Source organism: Solanum pennellii, chromosome 11 (assembly GCF_001406875.1).
Source record: "Solanum pennellii chromosome 11, SPENNV200".
In the NCBI taxonomy this organism is placed as follows: domain Eukaryota; kingdom Viridiplantae; phylum Streptophyta; class Magnoliopsida; order Solanales; family Solanaceae; genus Solanum; species Solanum pennellii.
This window is the reverse complement of record NC_028647.1, coordinates 63,637,975-63,658,987: the sequence shown is the minus strand read 5'-3', so window position 1 is coordinate 63,658,987 and position 21,013 is coordinate 63,637,975. Positions and strand designations below refer to the sequence as shown.

Sequence of the window (21,013 nt, the reverse complement as noted above, 5' to 3'; positions counted from 1 at the left end):
TATATATATATATATATATTTGTTGATATATATTGAAGTTACGGATTTTGATGATATATTTTGAATTTATAGTGTTTAAATTTAGAGACTTCACGATATATTTTTTTCACTCCTAAAGATGAACGTTAGTTAGTATTCTCTTATTTCATTTTTAATTGTATGTTATATTCTTGGAAAGTTACTTTGATTAATTTTTAAAGTTAATTTAGATTACATTAGTTTGATATTTTAAGCACAAGTTTTAGATATTAAAAAATATACGAAAAGTAATATAAATTACGATTTTAATGTTAGTCAAAATCCTTATAATTTGATTCTAAAAAGGAGAATCATGATAACTAAAAGTAGACGGAGGGAGTATGATAATCTTACCCTTCGATTCTTGGAAAAAGAAAATTCATTGCAAACTTGCATGATATATTTTGAAAAAAAGAAAAAGAAAAAGCAATAACAAAATTCTTAGAATTTGATGATTAAAATATAGAATATATACCACATTTATAACGTTATTGTTACATCACATATATATAACAAAATTAGGGTTTAGTAATTGGCCGAAATATTTTTTTGAGTCGAGGATCTATGAGAAATAATTTTTCTATCTCATATAAAAATAAGGATAAGGTCAATATTTTTATCCTTCTTAGATTCTTACTTATAATATAACATAAATTTTGTTGTTATTACTATGAACGCGTTTGTATATATACTAGATGAGCGTTGCCCGTGCTAAGCACGGGCCCAACGATTAATATTTTAATATTTTAAATATTTATTATTATTTTATTTTACGATACATGTTCACAAAATAAATGTCTGTTTATTAAGCAAATTGACAGTATGAAGAAAGTGAACATCTAGAGCAGCTGAATGTTAACAAATTATCAATTAACATTTAGGAGTTGCTGAATTTGTATGCATAATACTGCTCCGGGCTTGCAGACATACTTTCAGCTGATGATGCTGTAGTTGGAAGCATTATAGGTATTTATAATGGACCTAAATTTAATGAGTTGCATATTAAACAAACAAAATTAATATTTCAATGAGAAAAATTAGTGATTCGAACACATTATAGCTGCCAAATTTGTTCAAAATATATTTTCATGTGCATGTCATACTACTGAATATCGAAGTGAGATACTTACATAGTTTAACATTTTCATATGTGGGAATACTAATTACATACATTTACATACTGTATAGAATGACAAAAACAGATGCATCTTTCATGCTTGGATCTTCTGGATCATCTTTGATAAAAAATCACCTGTTAGCACAGAATAGCATCACATAACTTTTACAACACAAAATGAAAAAAAATGTGACAACATTAAGCTTCAACTAAGCCTCATCTTTGAATTCCTATTTCACGATTGACATAAGACATTTTATATAATAACACCAATATGAACAAAAGTATGTTATTTTTTTTTTAAAACTATGTCATAGATAGATCATTTAGCAAGATAATGTCAACCAGAATAGCATAAACACTACATTTTGTCGTATTGGAATAGAATAGAAAATTAGTGGAAGAAAATAAGAAAGCCAAATGAAATGTAAAGCATCAATTACAAATGTATGAAATGAGATCTTAATTAAAGATTAATATTATCTTTATAGTAAAAGATTGCAAAAACAGTGAAGAAAACAAAGTGACAATATGACCAAACAAAGTGAACAAAGCTCAATAGCTGTAAAGATAACAACCCTCGTACAAGATTAAGAGAATCTTAACAACAGAAGACCACACAAATTTAAAATTAAAGTATATGTTAAGAAGAGAGAAGTAAAATGAAGAGTTACTTAAAGGTTTTGGATGGAAATTAGAAAAACGAAGAGTTATTTAAAGGTTGAATGAAAATTTCTACATCATAATGTGGGAAGAATATTCAGCCACTTGGTAAAAAAATAATGGATAGGTAAAAAAAAAGGAGGAGAAGTCTTTGCTAAAAGCCTAAAAAGTGAAAATAGTAGCCTACACTAATGATAAAAGCCTAAAATGCAGGAGCTACACCACTCCATTTGTTATTGTGCATAAAGCAATATATATTTTCTTTAAGACACGTATCATGTTTACTGTTGTAGTACATCTTATGTAATTATTATTACCACTTCCCCTATCTTTTCTTTTTTATTTGAATTTTAAACATTAATCTAGAAAGAAAAAGAAATTATAAACACTTCTTGTACATATACATCTCTATGTTTCATATTTTTTTTATTTATTATATAAATTATAATTATAAATTATTGTTCATATTTTTTTTTTTGTTAGAGATATTTGAGATTCAGACAAAATCAATGAACATATCAGAAATTGAAAAATTTTATTTTAAATTTAAATATTAATGTAGAAAGAAAATAAAATAAAAAAAGGAGGAAAAGTCTTTGCTAAAAGACAAAAAAATAAAAATTACACTACTGCTAAAAGCCTAAAAAGCAGGAGCTACATCACACATCTCTATGTTTCATACCTTTATTTATTATATAAATTATAATTATAAATTATTATTCATATTTTTTTTTGTTTGAGATATTTGTGATTCAGACAAAATCAATGAACATATCAGAAATTGAAAATTTTTATTTTAAATTTAAATATTAATGTAGAAAGAAAATAAAAAAAAAAAAAGGAGGGGCTACGTGTAATGTAGGAAGTGGAATTCCTAAGAAAAAGGAAAACAAAAAGTGAAAAGCAATTTACACCTGTCTTCTTTAATCATTATTAAACTCATAATGTGTCAAGTTAATCATATATTACTTTCGTTAATTTTTATTAGTTATTATTTAATTTGATACACAATTAAAAAATAATTATTAACGTATTTTACTATACTATTTCTATTGATGATGTTTAGTAGAGTATTAGGTCTTAAAATAATTTATCGAATAAGTATTTAATATTAAGAGTAAAATATATAAAAAAAAATAATTATTATAACCACTTCCCCTATCTTTTCTTTTATTTATTTTAAATTTAAACATTAATCTACAAAGAAAAAGAAATTATAAACACTTCTTGTACATATACATCTCTATGTTTCATATTTTTATTTATTTATTATACTAATTATAATTATAAATTATTATTCATATTTTTTTTTTGTTTGAGATATTTGTGATTCAGACAAAATCAATGAACATATCAGAAATTGAAAATTTTTATTTTAAATTTAATATTAATGTAGAAAGAAAATAAAATTAAAAAAAGGAGGAAAAGTCTTTGCTAAAAGCAAAAAAAAAATAAAAAAATTTACACTACTGCTAAAAGCATAAAAAGCAGGAGCTACATCACTCCATTTGTTATTGTGTATAAAACAATATATATTTTCTTTAAGACACATATTATTTTTAGTGTTGTAATATATCTTATGTAATTATTATAACCACTTTCCCTATCTTTTCTTTTTTATTTTAAATTTAAACATTAATCTAGAAAGAAAAAGAAATTATAAACACTTCTTGTACATATACATCTCTATGTTTCATTTTTTTTATTTATTATACTAATTATAATTATAAATTATTATTCATATTTTTTTGGTTAGAGATCTTTGAGATTCATACAAAATCAATGAGAAAAATGAAGAGTTATTTAAAGGTTGAATGGAAATTTCTACATAGAAGATATTTCATAATGTGTGATGAATATTCAGTCACTTGGTAAAAAAATAATGGATAGATAAAAAATGGAGGAAAAGTCTTTGCTAAAAGCCTAAAAAGTAAAAATAGTAGCCTATACTGCTGCTAAAAGTCTAAAAAGCAGAAGCTACATCACTAAAGCCTAAAATGCAGGAGCTACACCACTCCATTTGTTATTTTGCATATATAATAATTATAATTATAAATTATTATTCATATTTTTTTAATGAGAGAATGAGGAATTTCAATTTTTCCAGACCTGGTGTAAAACTCATCGGGTGTCTCCATGTGATAAAGAACCCACTATTTTTCTGCCGGTTCCTACACCTACACATACACAATTCATAAATCAAAACAATTCATGAGTAATAAATAAACATTAATCTAGAAAGAAAAAGAAATTGTAAACACTTCTTGTATATATACATATCTTTGTTTCATAATTTTTTAATTTATTATACTAATTATAATTATAAATTATTATTCATATTTTTTTTGGTTAGAGATTTTTGAGATTCAGACAAAATGAATGAATAAATAAGAAATTAAAAAATTTTATTTTAACTTTAAATATTAATCTAGAAAGGAAAACAATTATAAACACTTTTCGTACATATACATACATCTAACAGAAATAGTCAATTTTTGAGAGACTGAAGATGCAAGTTTAAATTAGAAGAAGAAGAAACCGACCTGGTGTAGAACTCCACGGGTGTCTCCATGTGAAAAAGAACCCTAGAAAGAAAAAGAAATTGTAAACACTTCTTGTACATATACATATCTATGTTTCATAATTTTTTAATTTATTATACTAATTATAATTATAAATTATTATTCATATTTTTTTTGGTTAAGAGATTTTTGAGATTCAGACAATGAATGAACAAATAAGAAATTAAAAATTTTTATTTTAAATTTAAATATTAATCTAGAAAGGAAAAAAATTATAAACACTTCTTGTACATATACATACATCTAACAGAAATAGTCAATTTTTGAGAGACTAAAGATGCAAGTTTAAATTAAATTATTATTCATATTTTTTTTGGTTAGAGATTTTTGATATTCAGACAATGAATGAACAAATAAGAAACTAAAAAATTTTATTTTAAATTTAAATATTAATCTAGAAAGGAAAAAAATTATAAACACTTCTTGTACATATACATACATCTAACAGAAATAGTCAATTTTTGAGAGACTAAAGATGCAAGTTTAAATTAGAAGAAAAAGAAACCGACCTGGTGTAGAACTCCACGGGTGTCTCCATGTGAAAAAGAACCCACCATTTTTCTGCTGGTTCCTACACCTACACATACACAATTCATAAATCAAAACAATTCATGAGTAATTAAAATGAAAAGAGGCCAATTATAAAAAAAAAAAAAAACAATACAGTTACCATGAGAAACAGAGAAGAAAAGCATGACAAAAACAGCAATGATGAAAATGGAACGCCCCATTGATCTACAAACATTGCTATTGAAATTGAAAGTTGTCCATTTTTAATGTAAAATTACATACTTGCCCTTCTTGTTTTTGGAAATGAAATTTGTCCATTTTTTATTAATGTAAATTACTATTATGCCCTTGGTCGTCCATGTGATGGCTCTTCTATATAGTAGTAATAATTAGAGCAACTTACAAAATTGACTAGTTTTAGGATTATTAGATTAGAGTAGCTATAAGTATTAGATTTACCTGAATTAAATAGCTATAGTTTCTATCAAAAACTCGTTGTATATAAAGTATTTATATTTTTTAAAAAAAAAATTACAATGATACAATTTTAAATATAATGCATTAAATAAGGGGTATTATGTTATTATNTATAAAATCTAATGAAAAAAGTTTAAATTATATATAAACTAACAATCTAAATATCATTTAACATTATTAATATATATTTTTTTCCTTTTTTAAATATCGATTGAATCATGGACGAACGCCTTCAATACAGCTCAAGTAATGATTTCAAATTAAACTAATCATATCACATTATTATGATCAATCGTCTATTATATATAATAGTGTAACTTATTCGAATATCTTCAATATGCTATAATAAAATATTAATTATAAGAAATATAACATAATATGACATATCGATTTCACAAAAACTAAAACTTTCGATCAATACAAATTTACATGACGAGGAATGAAAAAAAATAAAATTTCCAGAAGTGTACAATTATAAGATACCAATAATTTTAACTTTTTCATAAATTCTAATTTTTTTTTATCAGAGATAAGTCACAGGTTTCACAGTACTACGTGGTCCATATACTATATAATAAAAATAAATGCATAAAATAAAATGTGGGTAAAAAGCCATATCACTTTTTTGTCAACTTTTTTTTAGTAGCCCCCACAATTCACAAGATCTCTAAAGAAAAATATGTTTTTTTCTTTCGAAATTGATATATGTATTGAGATTCGATTAAATTTAAATTTGTATATAATAAATATGGACGAAGCTAGAGCATATAAGTCAATCTACAGATTCGATCGAATTCATTAATTAACTTTTACTCATATTTGTATTATCCGTATAACATGTATAAATTCTACATTTAGAACTCATTTAGTAACACTTAATTATATAGCCATTTTAAAATTTTAGAATTTATAAAATTGAAATTTTGATTTTGCCTCTGATTATTTGATGGATATTTTTTTCTAGAGGTGACACTCTCAACTACTTTTTTTTTGTTGTCTTCAACATCGTACGATTCCAATTAAGGGGAAAAAAAATCTAATAACCTATTAAAAAATCCTAGAATTATTATTATTATTATTTTCAAACTTGGCCATCTCATGAGTTTGTTGCAAAAATAGCCTCTTTTCATTCCTTCCAACACCAAGAAAATCTCTTGTTAAGTTACCTTGCTTCCCTTTATCTTGCATCATCATCAAAGTATTTGCATTGTTAGCCACAAAAGTTGTTGAATTTGTAGCCCCTATTAGCAATCCATTATTTCCTTGAACATTTTCATGAATAGCCACATTTGAGGCACTTGATGATGAAGAATTATTCATCATATTAAGGCTAGATGAGGTCATTAGCCCAAATTGATTGCTAAAGAGTGGTGAATTGTTGTTGCTCCTTGTTGATCCAACTTGGGCTGCTTTTTGCAAAAGTGCTGTTGCTGACATGTGGCTATTATTGTAATACATTGGGCTAAGAGTTTTGTTCTCTTCTTCCTCTTTTAGAACACGTGGCATCGATGACGAGGTGGTGATGATGGCATCACCACCATCGTCATTGACGAACCATTGATTATTGTTATTGTTGTTGTTATTGTTATGCGACGAAGACGAGCCTAACGTGTTTGTATGTGGTGCCACTTGTACCAACTCATGAGCCAAGGTGCTTGTTGTGGTTGATGGTGTTGATAAAAAGTCATTAGGGTTACCTACACAATAAAGACAGATTCAAAATTTGAAATAACAATAAAAGAAATTTCACACATATATATATATACATACCTAGTTAACTGGAACTCACTAGTAACTTAAAGAAACGAAATCATAAATTTAATTTTGAATATGCATTCCAAAAAAAAATGTAAATTATATGGGAATTTTCATAGGAATTAGTATAAAATTTCATAGTTTACTTATTTTTCTATAAATTTTCATACTAATTTCCAGGAAAATCTCAATATAATTCATAGTTTTCTTATAGTGATGATTACAACATTTAATTTATGTTGTTTAGACTCTATAAAATATGATGTTGCACCATGTGTTACATCCTTCAAAATACACTATTTTTTTGAGAATCTAACATCTACTAATATTGCTAATTCATTGAACTTTTCGAAATTACATGTCAAAATGAATTTTATCGATATTTTAGTGACTTCCACTTATATATATTCGTACTGAATTCAGATGAACTTATATGCTTACCATAATTTGAATTGTCATGATGAAGCCAAAGTGGTAGCCTTGATTTTTGTCCATGATCAAGATTAAGTTGATTTGAAGGGTCTAATGATCCCAATCCCAATAATTGAGAAATATTTCCACTCATTTGTTGTTGTTGTTGTTGGAGATTAGTGCTAATCCCACCATTAATCAATTGATTTCTCAAATTATTAAGATTTACTGCTGTTTGGATTGATGTAAATCTTGTACTTTCTTCAGCTAATGCATCACAAAATGCTCTGTGTGTTATAAAGCTATCCTTTCTGTTATAGAAATTATCGACAGATAAAATTAAATAAATAGAGGAAAACAAAACCCTTCAAAAATACAAACTATATATATGATAACAACAAAAATCCATCGCTAGTCCTATTTAGCGATATATTACATACACAATGGCATATTATCAACACTTATCTACGAACAATTAACGATAAATTATCAAAAACATCGCTACGAGCAATTTACCATTAAATTAATGACAAATTATAAAAAAAAAAAACTTAGCTACAAAGAATGGATTAGTGACATGTTAGAGACGTATTATTAAAAACTTAGCAAACAAAAATTTTTGTAACAGATTAACGATGGATTATATAAAAAAAAAATTCATCAACTTGATAGAGTTTTGAATTAAATTTCACATATAGTTATACCATTTATTTCATCAACAAACTAATCATAGGACAATATTACTTTATTACCTATATTCTCTATCAAATTAAATTCTCTAAAAGTAATAAAATCTAAGTCATGAAAGGTACCTAGAAAATAGTGTACCATAGTGACATCTAATACTTAGCTAAAGACAGTCAAAGAAAGACTCGTATGAATCTTGATATCTGAATATGTCATATAAATTGAGATAGATGTAATTAAAGAAAAATTCGTATGAATTTTAAAATTTGAATATGTCATATAAATTAAAACAGATACGGTCAAAGAAAGATTCGTACGAATCTTGATATCTGAATATGTCATATAAATTGAGACAAATATAGTTAAAGAAAAACTTGTCTGAATATGCCATATAAATTTAGACAAATACAGTCAAAGAAAGACTTGTATGAATCTTGAAATCTGAATATGTCACATGAATTGAGACATTTATATAATTAAAGAAAGACTTGTATAATGAATCGTGAAATGTAAAATGTGTCACGTAAATTGAGACAGAGATTACGTACCTGGAAAAAAGTGTGCCACAATCACATTTATACTCTCTAGTACCACAAATCTTACTATGAGCTTTCCAATCAGATTGAACTGCATATTTTTTTGAACATTTTTCACATTTCCATTTTTTTTCACCATGTTTTCTTGAATAATGTTTTTTAACCCCAGTTAAATCACCTAATGCTCTTGATGGATCATGATGTACACATGATTTTTCAGGACAAATATAAACTTTTTTCTTTATAACTTCTTTGTTATTTCTTTGTTTCAATTTCCATGGTAAATTGTGACCTCTTCTATGGAGTTGTAAATTTTGATCTCTTTGGAAACCCTTGTTGCATATTTCACACACGAATCGATTCGTCGCCATTAGAGATTTTGGTGAAAGAGCTATCACTTCTGCATTTGGATCTATTTTTTTAGCAACAAAAAAGAAGTTATAGTTATGTTAGTAGAGCAATTAGAAGAGTTAAAAAGAGAAGAAAAAATCTTAATTTAGAGTGTTGTATATCATTTTCAATTGAAAAAAAAAAGGAAAAAAAAAAAAGAAATAAAATCTTGTATGTATGTATAAAAAAACAAATTATTGATTGATTCAGAGGCGAATTCAGAGTTTTAGGATGGAGTTTGATGAACGTTCCTACGTCATCTTCAACTAAAATAATATACATACATGAAAAACCCTTAAAAACTATAGTTGTATAAATACTAAGTTCTAAACTCAATTTTTTGAAGAACATATAATCTTGGAACCGTTAAATACATAAATTCTGAATGCATCTCTGAACTTAATAGCAAACAAAATATATCCATATATATAAGCTTCATAATTCAAATACTGGATCTGCCTCTGACTACTTTACCTGGATTTCCGGGGAGATTTCTCTTCCTCTTATTAGCTGAAGAAACATCTAGATTTGAATTAGGGTTTGGATTTGGATGATTAATATTAGTACTAGGGTTTTTTGGATCTTGAATCAAAGTCAAACCACCTCTCATGGAACAAGAAAGTCCATCATTAGACATCATTTTTCTTCTTGAACCTCAAAATTTGAAGTAAAATGAACACACACACACCAAAAAGAAAAAGAAGAAGTTCGGTTTAGTTCAATTCAGTTCAGTTCAGCTCAACTCGATTTCAAGAGAAGCCACAAGATTTTGCTCAAAACAGCTAAATCCCAAAAAATACTCATTGTATAGTGTACAATGTTATTAAAACAAAAACAAACAATAGAGTTGTTATAACAACTTCACTTCTTCTTCTTGATTTTCCTTTTTTCTAAGTTTTTGTTTATTTTAGTATATAGTAGAAGTAGAAGCAAAAAATAAAATATGATATTATATATAACTTAGTAAAAGAAAGAATATTTTCTCTATTATATTATTCCTTCTCTCACACACGGCTTTTGTCTATATGAGTCGGTCAGCCATAGACTCAAGTGGACCACTTCAACCTAATTACGGAGTAGTCGTTGAGTGACAAGTACTCTTTTCGTCTTAACCAGAGATTTCAAATTCATATTCTTATTGAATACGATTCACTTTCGTAAGAGAGCTTAATTTCTGGGTATAATACATAAATATGCCCTTTAACTTGGCTTCGAATCACATTTATGCCCTTCAACTTTGGGTGTGCACAAGTAGAAACTTAAACTTGTATAAAGTTGAACAAATAGATACACATGTCCTACATGTCATCCTACATGTCATTTTTTGTCCTACGTGTATTCTGCCATGTAGGACTCATGTATTTATTTATTTAAAAGTTGGATAGTTAAAGTGTCTGTTTGTGCATTATGAAAGTTGGAAGTCAAATTTAAAATTTGAAGCCAAGTTTAGGGTCCAATATATTTATTATGTCTAATTTTTAATATGGAACTTCCGGACATAAACGTGAGTCTAATTGAGCCTTATGTTAATATCAGACACGGAATGAGAAACTAAAAGAAGAAAATATTTGTAAGATTTAAAATTTATGAATTCTTGACGATAACTTTAAGTTAATAATATATTTTATTTATAAAATAATCAAGTTCATAATAAATTAAATAATTGAAAATATTTAATATCTATTTTGATATATAAGATGAAAATGAAAGTTACTGAATTTTCGTAAATCTTGAGTTGTGCTCTAAATTTTCCCATGCAAGTAAATATTGTATACAGTGGGGTGAGTGAGGAGAATAACTGTATCAATTTGTCAATATATATACTGCTGCCACAGCTTTGCATGATGTGTTGCTTTCAAAATATATATAAAATAATTGAGATAATATTTATTTTGAATATGAAGATTCTGCTTTTGAATTATATATATTACGATTTCGCTCATTTCAATTTATACGATATATTTTATATTTTTTCCAGTCTCGATAAATATATATAAATTCATTTAACTTATTAGTTCAGTAAGGTGATCGAGTTGCCTACACCTTCACCCTTGTGGTGGGCGTTCGAAACCCATTGTATACCCTTCTCAGCCTAAAAAAACAAAATATTTTATATTTAATAAAATAATTTAATATATTTTATATTTAATAAAATAATTTATAATCATATAAATATTTAACACTTTATCATCATGAAAATTTGAAGGGAAACTAGAGTACTTCCTTTTATGACTCTTTAATAATCCTCCAATCAATTTAAGTGATGTTATACATTTCTTTTTTAATTATCTAATTCTTTTAAAATATATATGATATGTTTAAGATTTTTTCTAATATATAGGACTTTTTATTCCACGTCTAATATACATATCAGAACTCGATAAAATTTGAATTTCGATCAAGAAGTCCTATATTGGGAGTGTAGCGTTTTTTAACAATGGCGAATTCGTATTCAAAAGGACTCAAATTCGAGTTCTCTTGAATAAAGATGAAGAAGTACTTATCACTTTATTATATTTTTTATTTAAATTTTATACTCAATCAAATACCGCATACCGCAAAGTTCAATTACCATATGATGAATTAAAGAGAAAAGGGTAAAAAGACATAATGAAAAACTTTAGTTCTCCAAAAAGATTAATTGAGGGATTGAAAAAAAGTATGTTGCCTTTACAATTTACATATGGTAAAAATGATTATGTCATTATTGTTTTTCTACACCTTAATTGGTGACTGTTAATAATTAAATTTAATATTTTTTCTCACACAGTACTTATTTTACATTATTAAAAAGTTACTATTTTCTTATTAGTTTCTCACTGAAAATGTTAGGTAGCTTTTTTTTTTTTTAAATTATAAATATGGTATATTGGTGAAAAAATAAAGAGTAGTAGTGTTTACAGAAAAATAGGGAACTTTTCATATTTTGTCTGAGAATTCATTTTCATTTTATATCATGCTTTTTTCAATGAGTTGGTTCAGTAAAAAAATAGATGAAAAATTCACGTTATATAACATAATTTTTTTATCGATTCATAATGGGAAAAGCCTTGTTTAGTGTTAGGACTCGACTAATTTGGAATCTCTCTTCTTTTTTCCATTCAATGGTCCGTACTCTATTGGATTCGAGTAATTGATATTTGTTTTGAATAAGGTCTATTCGAAGGTAGCACTCCACCGAACACTTTTTCATATTTAGAATTCGAAATTTAAAACTCTCATTAACGAAGAAGCAATTGTATCCCCTTTGCCACATCTATTGATTGTGATTAATTTAAGATCTTTATTTATAAAAAAAAAAAATTTGTCAACTCTATCATTAAAAAAAAATTACTTTCCACGCAAAATAAAAATTTATATTTGCTAGGGTCTCTCTCAAACACATCTTATCTAAATTTTCTACAAAGAGAGAATGGTTGAATAGATTGTGATGGTGATATCGAACTAATATTTTTATTATAATTTTTATAATTACTTTCATTTCAATTTTTTATAGTAAACTAATAATTTTTTAAATACATTTTAATTTATTAGTTATTGTAATTATTAATATATATTTTATGTAATTTTTAAACATATAAATTTTAATTTTTTAAAAATAAACTCTAATTAGTTAAACTCTCATGTTACGAATGATTTGACTAGAACATAGTAACTAAAAAAGCCCTAGTGCACATATAGCCAACCTTTGGGGGGCATTATTTTTATTTGTCTATTTGCTTCGAAACAACTTTATATAAATGGCATTTGAAGTTAAGTAGTCGGACATCATATTAAAATTTAATATCAATATTATTTATATATATTTTATCTAATACAATCAGTCAAACGATTCTTAAAAGAACGATAATGTATACGCTCTAGGCGTCTCTATTAAATATACTTAAATAGAAAAAAGGAAGCATATTTTACTCAACCACTTTTTTGGAATCAAGCTCTTGGAATTTAGTAATTGAAAATTAGATAATTTTTATTTAATTCTCTATATTGTTTTTCTTGAATAAAATGATGGAGACATATACCCAACAACTTCAACTAATCTCATTACTCTTTAAATAGCTCTTTGTATAATTAATCCTAATTAATTCTCTTGCAAAAAGCAAAAAAAAATAAAATAGTGCTAATAGGAATTTACACTCACTCATTTTTTTCTTATATACATCTTTTAAGCGATATTTTTGACTGTTTTATATTTATGTCTTAGATATATTTTGTCTTTATTAAATAATCAATCTGAGGTAATAAAATGAGGAGAAAAATTAATAATATGAGACTAATGAAATATTATGTTATATTATTCCCGAGAAGCACGACAAAATTGACATTAATTCCTTGGCCAATTAATATATCAAAGAGTCCCCTCTCATAATTTGATGAATATAAAAAATGAACATGTTGGCACTCGTGTTTTGTGTGTTTCTTCACAGTTACTTGTATTGAAGTTCGATTAATACAAATTTAAATCGAAAAAGCTCAACTTCAAAAGTGTGACAATACTATATTCGAGACCTGAACTTGACACTTTTTTAATATTTTATTTTCCGATGAGAGTTCATAAGTGGAGTTTGAGAACCATAGAGCATGTGCAAATTTTATTATTATATCATGGAGATACAGAGTTTGTTTTCCAAAAAAAAACTTCAGCTCAAGTGGGGTAATCCAAGAAAGGAACAAGATCAACAAAATAGTGTGATAACTGAAACACAATAAACAACAAAGGATGATATGTAGTACATCAAAAGCAAAGAACTACAATACTATAGCTAATACAACGAGAAACGCCAAAAAACCCTTAGCGCTCAAAAAGCAAGACAACACATCACTATCTATTATTAATAGTGCGATAACCGTATGCATATATATTAGTAATAAGGAACAAATGAAAACAAATAAAAATTTTAGAAGCGGATTCAGAATTTTTAATTTATGTATTCTGAACCATAATCCTTTTTGCTTACTGGTTGAATAAATTATTTATACATATCAAATAATTATTTTATCACAAATAAAGAATTGGAACCAAAACCACTAGCTAGGTTCCCCAATCCGTAGCTAAAATTGTGACTCCGCCTCTGCTAGAATGCTCCCCTCTCCCTCCCACCAGAAAATGAACACTCCATCTGTTTCTGTTCAATATTCTTTCTTGCTCTAAAATTTATGGTAAAAAGGATTGGCTGGTAGATAAAATTGATTCATTTCTACACAGGCTTCTATAAACAAACTCTTATATTAAGAAGACAATAAAAAGGTGAATTAGCCAAAATATACAATCTTAACTGTGATTTCTAGGATCTCCCAAGGCTAGTACAGTATAGAATTAAGCGCGGGGAGTAGATGAATCTTACATCTGACCGTGGGAGATCAGTCAGGATCAAATGAAGCTCGAGGTCCCGGTACTTTACTTTAGTACGCTGCACCAATAAAGAAAAATTGTTTAGAAGTGCTAGATACAAGATCTATTGCATGGTTACTTTACTTTTACACCACTGCCCAGGAGCATAGCAGAAAAGTTGATGAACTGTTACTTAATTTGTTCAAGTTCATAGATACGCAGGCCTAGTTGGTACATTTTTAAACAGAATCAATCCAAATTCTAATGGCTTAGCCAGTTTGAACACCGAGTCAAAACAGAATCTCTGGTTTCCTCATTTTTCTTCTAGGCAATCATCAACTAAAGAAACTACTTGACATCAACCAAAGATTGTGCCGATTGTGCCGAGTGAAAAGAAGGATAAATTGTACGCAAAACCTTACCCCTACCTCCCAGGTAGAGAGGTTGTTTCCCATAGATCCTTGGCTCAAACGGAAAAAATAGTTTAAAGCAGTCCAGATAGTAACAGAACAGAAACTACAACGAAACAATAAAATAATCGAGGTACTAGTAATCAACATATAGTATCAGAAATTGAAGAACAAGAAACTACAGAAGCAATACTACAACTACTAATATGAACGAACAAGAAGACAACACACTGCTACCTACTGACCTTCTACCCTAATCTGTGTCCTCCACACTCTTTTATCTAAGGTCATGTCATCGGTAAGTTAAAACTGCATTATGTCCTGTCTAATCACCTCTCCCCAATACTTTTTCGGTCTTTCTATAATGTAAGTAATGAAATTCAGATTCCCATACGTTTGTCAGACTATTATGCGAATAGTAATGATGTTGCATCTTTTCTTAACTTCTATCATAATTATCATCAAGGAAGGAATCACAAAGCTGAATAAAAAGAAACAATGTGAAGTAATCTCTCGAGATAGATACTCACTTGTAAAGATAGGCCATAATTCCCAGAAGGATACAGATAAGTATTATATCGATAAAGATGTTTTTGCTTGACCTTATCTGGAGAAAAAAAATGCAACAGTTAATAGACCTCATAAGAAAATAGAATCAAAACAAAGAAAAAGAGATCTGCTTCGTGAACCGGACAAGAGAGCAGGAATTCTAATAAAACTTTAGGATACCTTGTTGATGTTATCCTTGAGTCTGACATTATTGTTTTTGATATCAGTGGTTGCCTTATCCACCTGTAAGAGAACCGAAGTAAGGTGAATTATGAACGTTGTTTGTTACAGTAGTCCAATAAATGGAGATTTAAGAAATCATTCTAACCTTTGTATCAATTTCGTCCATCAAAGGAACTTGCCTATCCAATTCCTGAAACAAAGTGGAACAAAATAATGATCAAGAAACAGTTTTATTCCTGAGAACAGAATCATGTTTAGGAGGCAAATTGGGTGATGAGGGAAACCTCGTTCATATCACGAGCCAAATTCTTCAGTGTGTCCAGACCTTCTGAAATAACATCTAATCCTTCATCCTATAGAATTCAACATTCGGTTATGTGATGGTTCCTTGTAAAACTAACAGAGAAAAAGGAATTAAAGAACAAGAATTGGAAAGTTACAAGCCTGTTTCATTTTCCGCATCTCATACTCAGATCTAAAATGAGAGCCCTCTTCAGTTTGCTCGTAGAAACCCTCGTTGAACTGTCCCTCTAATATGCGTTTTTGACATCATGAGAAATCCAGAAACTACATTGTAACGAAAGCAAAGGAGAATTGATTATATATTACCTGAGTCAAATTTTATATTTTTGTTGAATGATGAAGTCCCGCGACCTCCTGTTGTTTTGGCTGCATTTATACTTCCATCAGGTATTGCCTGAATTCTCTCCGATAGCATATGTACCAAATCACCACGAGTCTCCAGTTCCTCTTGGGATAGTCCTTTAACCTGATTGTAATCTAGTTATGACTAACATTTGCCCAATGTAAAAAGTTATATACCTCGACCAAAAGACAAGTTATCAAAACTAGCACAAAAAGGTTATTAAATTCCGCAGTTAAACTTTCTTTATACCTAATATCTTTGTTGCTTGGACTCTTAAGAAACGTCAACAAGCGCATGTTGGATTCTTCAAAAGTAGTGCATTTTTAGAAGGATACAACATGGTTACGGGAGCATTTTTGGATAGTATGAGTAACATGATACTCGGGAATGTTGGAAGCAACCATTTTGCTCAACATAACCTTACAACAGGAGAACCTATCAACTAATTTTGACATTACTAAACATAAAAAGAAAATCATATGGTTCAAAATCACATCTAGTAAGTATTTCCTTCGGAGCACGCCTTGACGCACTATCAAGGATTGTGATGAGATGAATATGATCCTTTCATACTTAACTAAGAGGTCTGAGGTTCGAGCCTGGATATAGAAAAAATCTTGGTACAGAGCGCTTTCATTAAATGGGTCCAAATGCAGGTACTAGACATCGGATGGGTAACCAAAACAACGAGCAAAATACAGAATTCTCGAAAAACACACAAAAGAACAACTACTCCAATTACATACATACATTAAAACACCAAAATACCCAAAATTTAAACAAATTTTTACCTTTTTCTGAGCAAGTTTGTGCAATTTTTTGATTTCATCCATTAAACGAGCCTTTGTTCGTCGTACTTCCGCCTTCATAGCCACCGCTTTAGCTCTGTTAGTTTCCATAGCAGCCATCTCTGCTTTCTGCAAAATCGAACAACAAATTTCTCAAAAAAAAAAAAACTCTAAATTCGATTCAACTTTGAAATCGGAACGAGAAATTACCTCAGAAGTAGCGTCAATTTGAGATTCGAAGGACGAATAAAGGCGAGCGAAGGCGTCGCCGGGGGAATCATTAGCTGAATGCTTCTCGACATCGTACTTTTCGTACTTCTTACATATCGTATCGACTCTGAAGATAATGTCGATGACGCTCATTTTCGGTTCCGGTTAACTTATTTTTCCCGGTGACGGAGGATTTCGGAGAAGTAGAAAATGATGGCGGACGGGAAAAAGGGAGGAGAGAGAAACGTAGATATACTTCTTCCTCTATTTGTCACATCGAACTCTTCCATTTTTTCACTTTCTCTTTCTCTCTCTAGTTTACCGGCGAAGCAAAGGTTCACCGGCGATATCGGCTTTTGCGGGAGAGAAGAGTGAATTTAGCGGGAGTAATTAATTAGTAGTAATCCGTTTTTTCGGTCATAAAAGGAGCTTAATCACAAAAAGGGGTGAGGGTAAATTTTTTTTGAAAATTTTCACATATAGTCACTTAAAAATAATTAATTATTTTTTTTCCTATAATTTAATTATTACAATTTATAGTTACATTTTATATAGAGGAGAGAAGCGAGCGAGATTGGGAGAGAGAGGCGAGAGAGAGGGAAAAAGAGTGGGAAAAAGGTAAATTGTATATGTATATTGATTAGATAATTGTATATTATACATATTTATTTGTATATATGACAAGAGAGATTGAGGAGAGAGAGGTGAGCGAGACTGGGAGAGAAAGGAAAGAGGCGCGAGATCGGGAGAGGGAAGAGAGAGGCGCGAGAGAGTGGGAGAGAGGTAAATTGTATATGTATATAATTGTATATAACTATATACTATATATAGACATTTGTATAAATTGCAAGCGAGATTGGGAGAGGGAGGAGAGAGGCGAGCGAGAGAGGGCAGAGAGTGGGAGAGAGGTGAATTATATATATATATATATCGGAAAAGGGCCTAAAATACCCTCAAAGTATTGGAAATGGTACAAAATTACCCTCCATCCACCTATTGGCTCCAAAATACCCTTCTCGCCCACCTATTGGTTCCAAAATACCCTTGTCATCCACCTTTTGGTTCAAAATTGACCACTTATTTAACGGTTTTAAATTTAAACTATTTAAATATTTTTTTAAATACGTGCGCTAAATCAATCCACTACCCACCCATTACTAATTAAACTCCTCCAAATTAATAAACCCGTCACATCATTAATGCAACAACTGAAAAACTATTACCAATTGAGTGTTTTTAAAAATTTGAGGTGAAAATATCGATAGAAGAAAACTATCATACATTCAAGTTTCTAAATAAAAATTATCGATAAACTTAAAAGTCTGACTATGTTCATCTTAACTATCCTTACGTCTCAATTATGTGATGTTACTTCATAAGTAAAAAAATTTCAAAATAATGTATTAAAGGTTTTAAAACATATCATAAATATTTATAAAATTATATTTAAAAAAGGTGCATGAATTAATTCGGGGATGTATTACTTCTTTACCTTTAATCATAAATTTCTAATTCAATCTTGAAAGAGAATCCTATTGAAAGTGTCGTCCTAAATAAGCGGCTCAACCTAAATTTAATTGGGGTTTCGATTTGGACTCGAATAATTTTGGATGTCATTTTTAAGAATCTATAATTTCATCGTGTTTTAGTAGTGTTTATAGCGATTTTGATATTATAATTGAAATTATTAATTGAGTGGCGTTTAGTTAGTAATGAGTGGATAGTGGATTGATTTATAAATTATATTAATAAATTAAATTATAACCAACAGTTGAACGCCAAGTATTTTAAAATATTTAAAGAGTTTAATTTTAAAACAATTAAATAAGTGGTCAATTTTGAACCCAAAGGTAGATGACAAGGGTATTTTGGAGCCAATAAGTAGATGAGAAGGGCATTTTAGAGTCAATAGGTGGATGAGAAGGGCATTTTGGAGTCAATAGGTGGATGGAGGGTAATTTTGTACCATTTTCAATACTTTAAGGGTATTTTAGCCCCTTTTCCGTATATATATATATATAGGTTTACAAAATTGTATATTATATATATGTATTCGTATATCCTGACGAATTATACATATACAAACATGACTAATTATACAAATTCGAAGTCAGCCCACGTAATTAATGTATAATGTTAGTACGAGGTGATAATTATAGCAAATTATATCTATAATGAATAATTAAATAGTATAAATTTGTTTAATCACATAATTTTTCATTTTTTTTTATTTCACTACAGCCCCAACTTCTAATAATCTCCTAAACTTATCAATAAATTTCATTCTAACTTTGATTTATGATGTTTCTAATGAGGATATAAACCTATGGTGAAGTCTATCTATTAAATACTTTTGACTTAAATTTTTAATTGTTCATTTCATTGATAGATTAATTACTTAAAATATATTATATAATTAAAATATATACACACTAACCTTGATAACACGTAAAATCCTATGCATAGTTAATTGTTATAAATGTGTATAATTAAAAATATATATTCATTATATTCTATGTGATTAACGTAACAATCTATAACGAACACATGTAACTCACAAAAAAACCATTGCAAATGAATTGAAAATATCTAATTAAAATTACTTTATTATATATTTAAATACTTGATTAAAACATATCATAAGTTTAATATACATATATAGTGGTGCTCAGTTCTCGACATATAATTGCAATAATTCAGAAAGGATAAAATTGCATCAATATAATAATATGGTAATGTAATCCATCCATCTTGGGAAAAACAAAATATTTTATCTTGTAAATTAATTAATTAAAACAATAGTATTCAATATTACATCAATTCAAATTCATCATTACATTGCAAAAATTAAACAAAACCAACAAAACATCATTATTCGATAACTCTAAATTCAAATTCTATATTTATCTCTGATTCCATCAATAATTTGAGTTGCGTGGAAGAAGAGGAGAACCATGTGAGGCTCGAACACGCCTCCCGGTGTGTTCATGAACGCGACGATGGTGACGATTGAATTCTTGATCATAAAGACTTGAATAATGAACGATAACTAGTGAAATGAAAAGCACACACAAACAGAAAACTGCATAGCATTGTCTTCCAAATTTTCCTACTATCCCTTGAAAGTAATTCTCCATCTCTCAAATAAAATTATGTCTTGTGTTTTGTGAGAAATGTGGTGTGTAGAAATTAAATTGGTGGATGAAAAGACAATACAAACAAGAGGCAATAATAAAGCAAAGGGTGAGAGGCTTTGGGACTTACTGACAAAAACTTTATGCTTCTCAATTTTTGAGTCGAGGATCGTTCAAAATCATATAAAGTGAACAATCTGGTATGAAATAGATAGTGTCATATTGATTGTATCACGCTGTTTAACTTGTTCCGTATCTTCGACTTTTTCTATCTTTAAAATTACATATCTAGGCGAGTGACGATTAGAGTTTCGCCTAATGAGCTTGGCATTATTCAAAACTTAACAAGCTGTGTTCTCTATATCAGAATTCATAAACTCAAAATTCTTAATCCATCTCTATAACATATATATGATATTTGAAGAGTGAATATTATATATATATATATATATATATATATATATATAAACATCAGAATCAAATATTATACATTTTCAAAATTAAATTTTAAAATAAAGATCAACCACATTTTAATAATGATACCAAATATACAAATAAAGAAATTTAAGATACAAAATATAAATTATAATATATATATATTAAAAATTCTAAATT

General features: G+C 28.3%; 2 protein-coding genes across 2 annotated transcripts; both read right to left on the bottom strand.

Moving 5' to 3' along the window:
- Positions 1 to 6,359: 6,359 nt before the first annotated feature.
- On the bottom strand, positions 6,360 to 10,087 carry LOC107003411 (zinc finger protein BALDIBIS). The gene is made up of 4 exons (XM_015201736.2): positions 9,621 to 10,087; positions 8,769 to 9,168; positions 7,564 to 7,844; positions 6,360 to 7,064 (listed from the first exon to the last, which is right to left on the bottom strand). Exons 1-4 carry the CDS (start codon positions 9,784 to 9,786, stop codon positions 6,415 to 6,417), a joined length of 1,497 nt encoding a protein of 498 aa, XP_015057222.1. The 5' UTR covers positions 9,787 to 10,087; the 3' UTR covers positions 6,360 to 6,414.
- A 3,886-nt stretch (positions 10,088 to 13,973) lies between these two features.
- Positions 13,974 to 17,625, bottom strand: LOC107003530 (syntaxin-71-like). The gene is made up of 9 exons (XM_015201869.2): positions 17,265 to 17,625; positions 17,058 to 17,183; positions 16,230 to 16,389; positions 16,065 to 16,150; positions 15,905 to 15,973; positions 15,766 to 15,810; positions 15,618 to 15,680; positions 15,419 to 15,495; positions 13,974 to 14,557 (listed from the first exon to the last, which is right to left on the bottom strand). Exons 1-9 carry the CDS (start codon positions 17,415 to 17,417, stop codon positions 14,545 to 14,547), a joined length of 792 nt encoding a protein of 263 aa, XP_015057355.1. The 5' UTR covers positions 17,418 to 17,625; the 3' UTR covers positions 13,974 to 14,544.
- Positions 17,626 to 21,013: the final 3,388 nt, after the last annotated feature.

Bases quoted from the DNA above. Each gene is read 5' to 3' on its own strand.
- LOC107003411 (XM_015201736.2), bottom strand. From the start codon at position 9,786: ATGATGTCTAATGATGGACTTTCTTGTTCCATGAGAGGTGGTTTGACT. The intron at 9,169-9,620 runs GTAAAGTAGTCA...CTAAAAAAATAG, and splicing joins AAATCTCCCCGGAAATCCAG to ATCCAAATGCAGAAGTGATA. The intron at 7,845-8,768 runs GTACGTAATCTC...TTTCTATAACAG, and splicing joins TGTGGCACACTTTTTTCCAG to AAAGGATAGCTTTATAACAC.
- LOC107003530 (XM_015201869.2), bottom strand. From the start codon at position 17,417: ATGAGCGTCATCGACATTATCTTCAGAGTCGATACGATATGTAAGAAG. The intron at 15,974-16,064 runs GCTTGTAACTTT...TGAATTCTATAG, and splicing joins AGATGCGGAAAATGAAACAG to GATGAAGGATTAGATGTTAT. The intron at 15,496-15,617 runs GTATCCTAAAGT...TTTTTTCTCCAG, and splicing joins TCAAGGATAACATCAACAAG to ATAAGGTCAAGCAAAAACAT.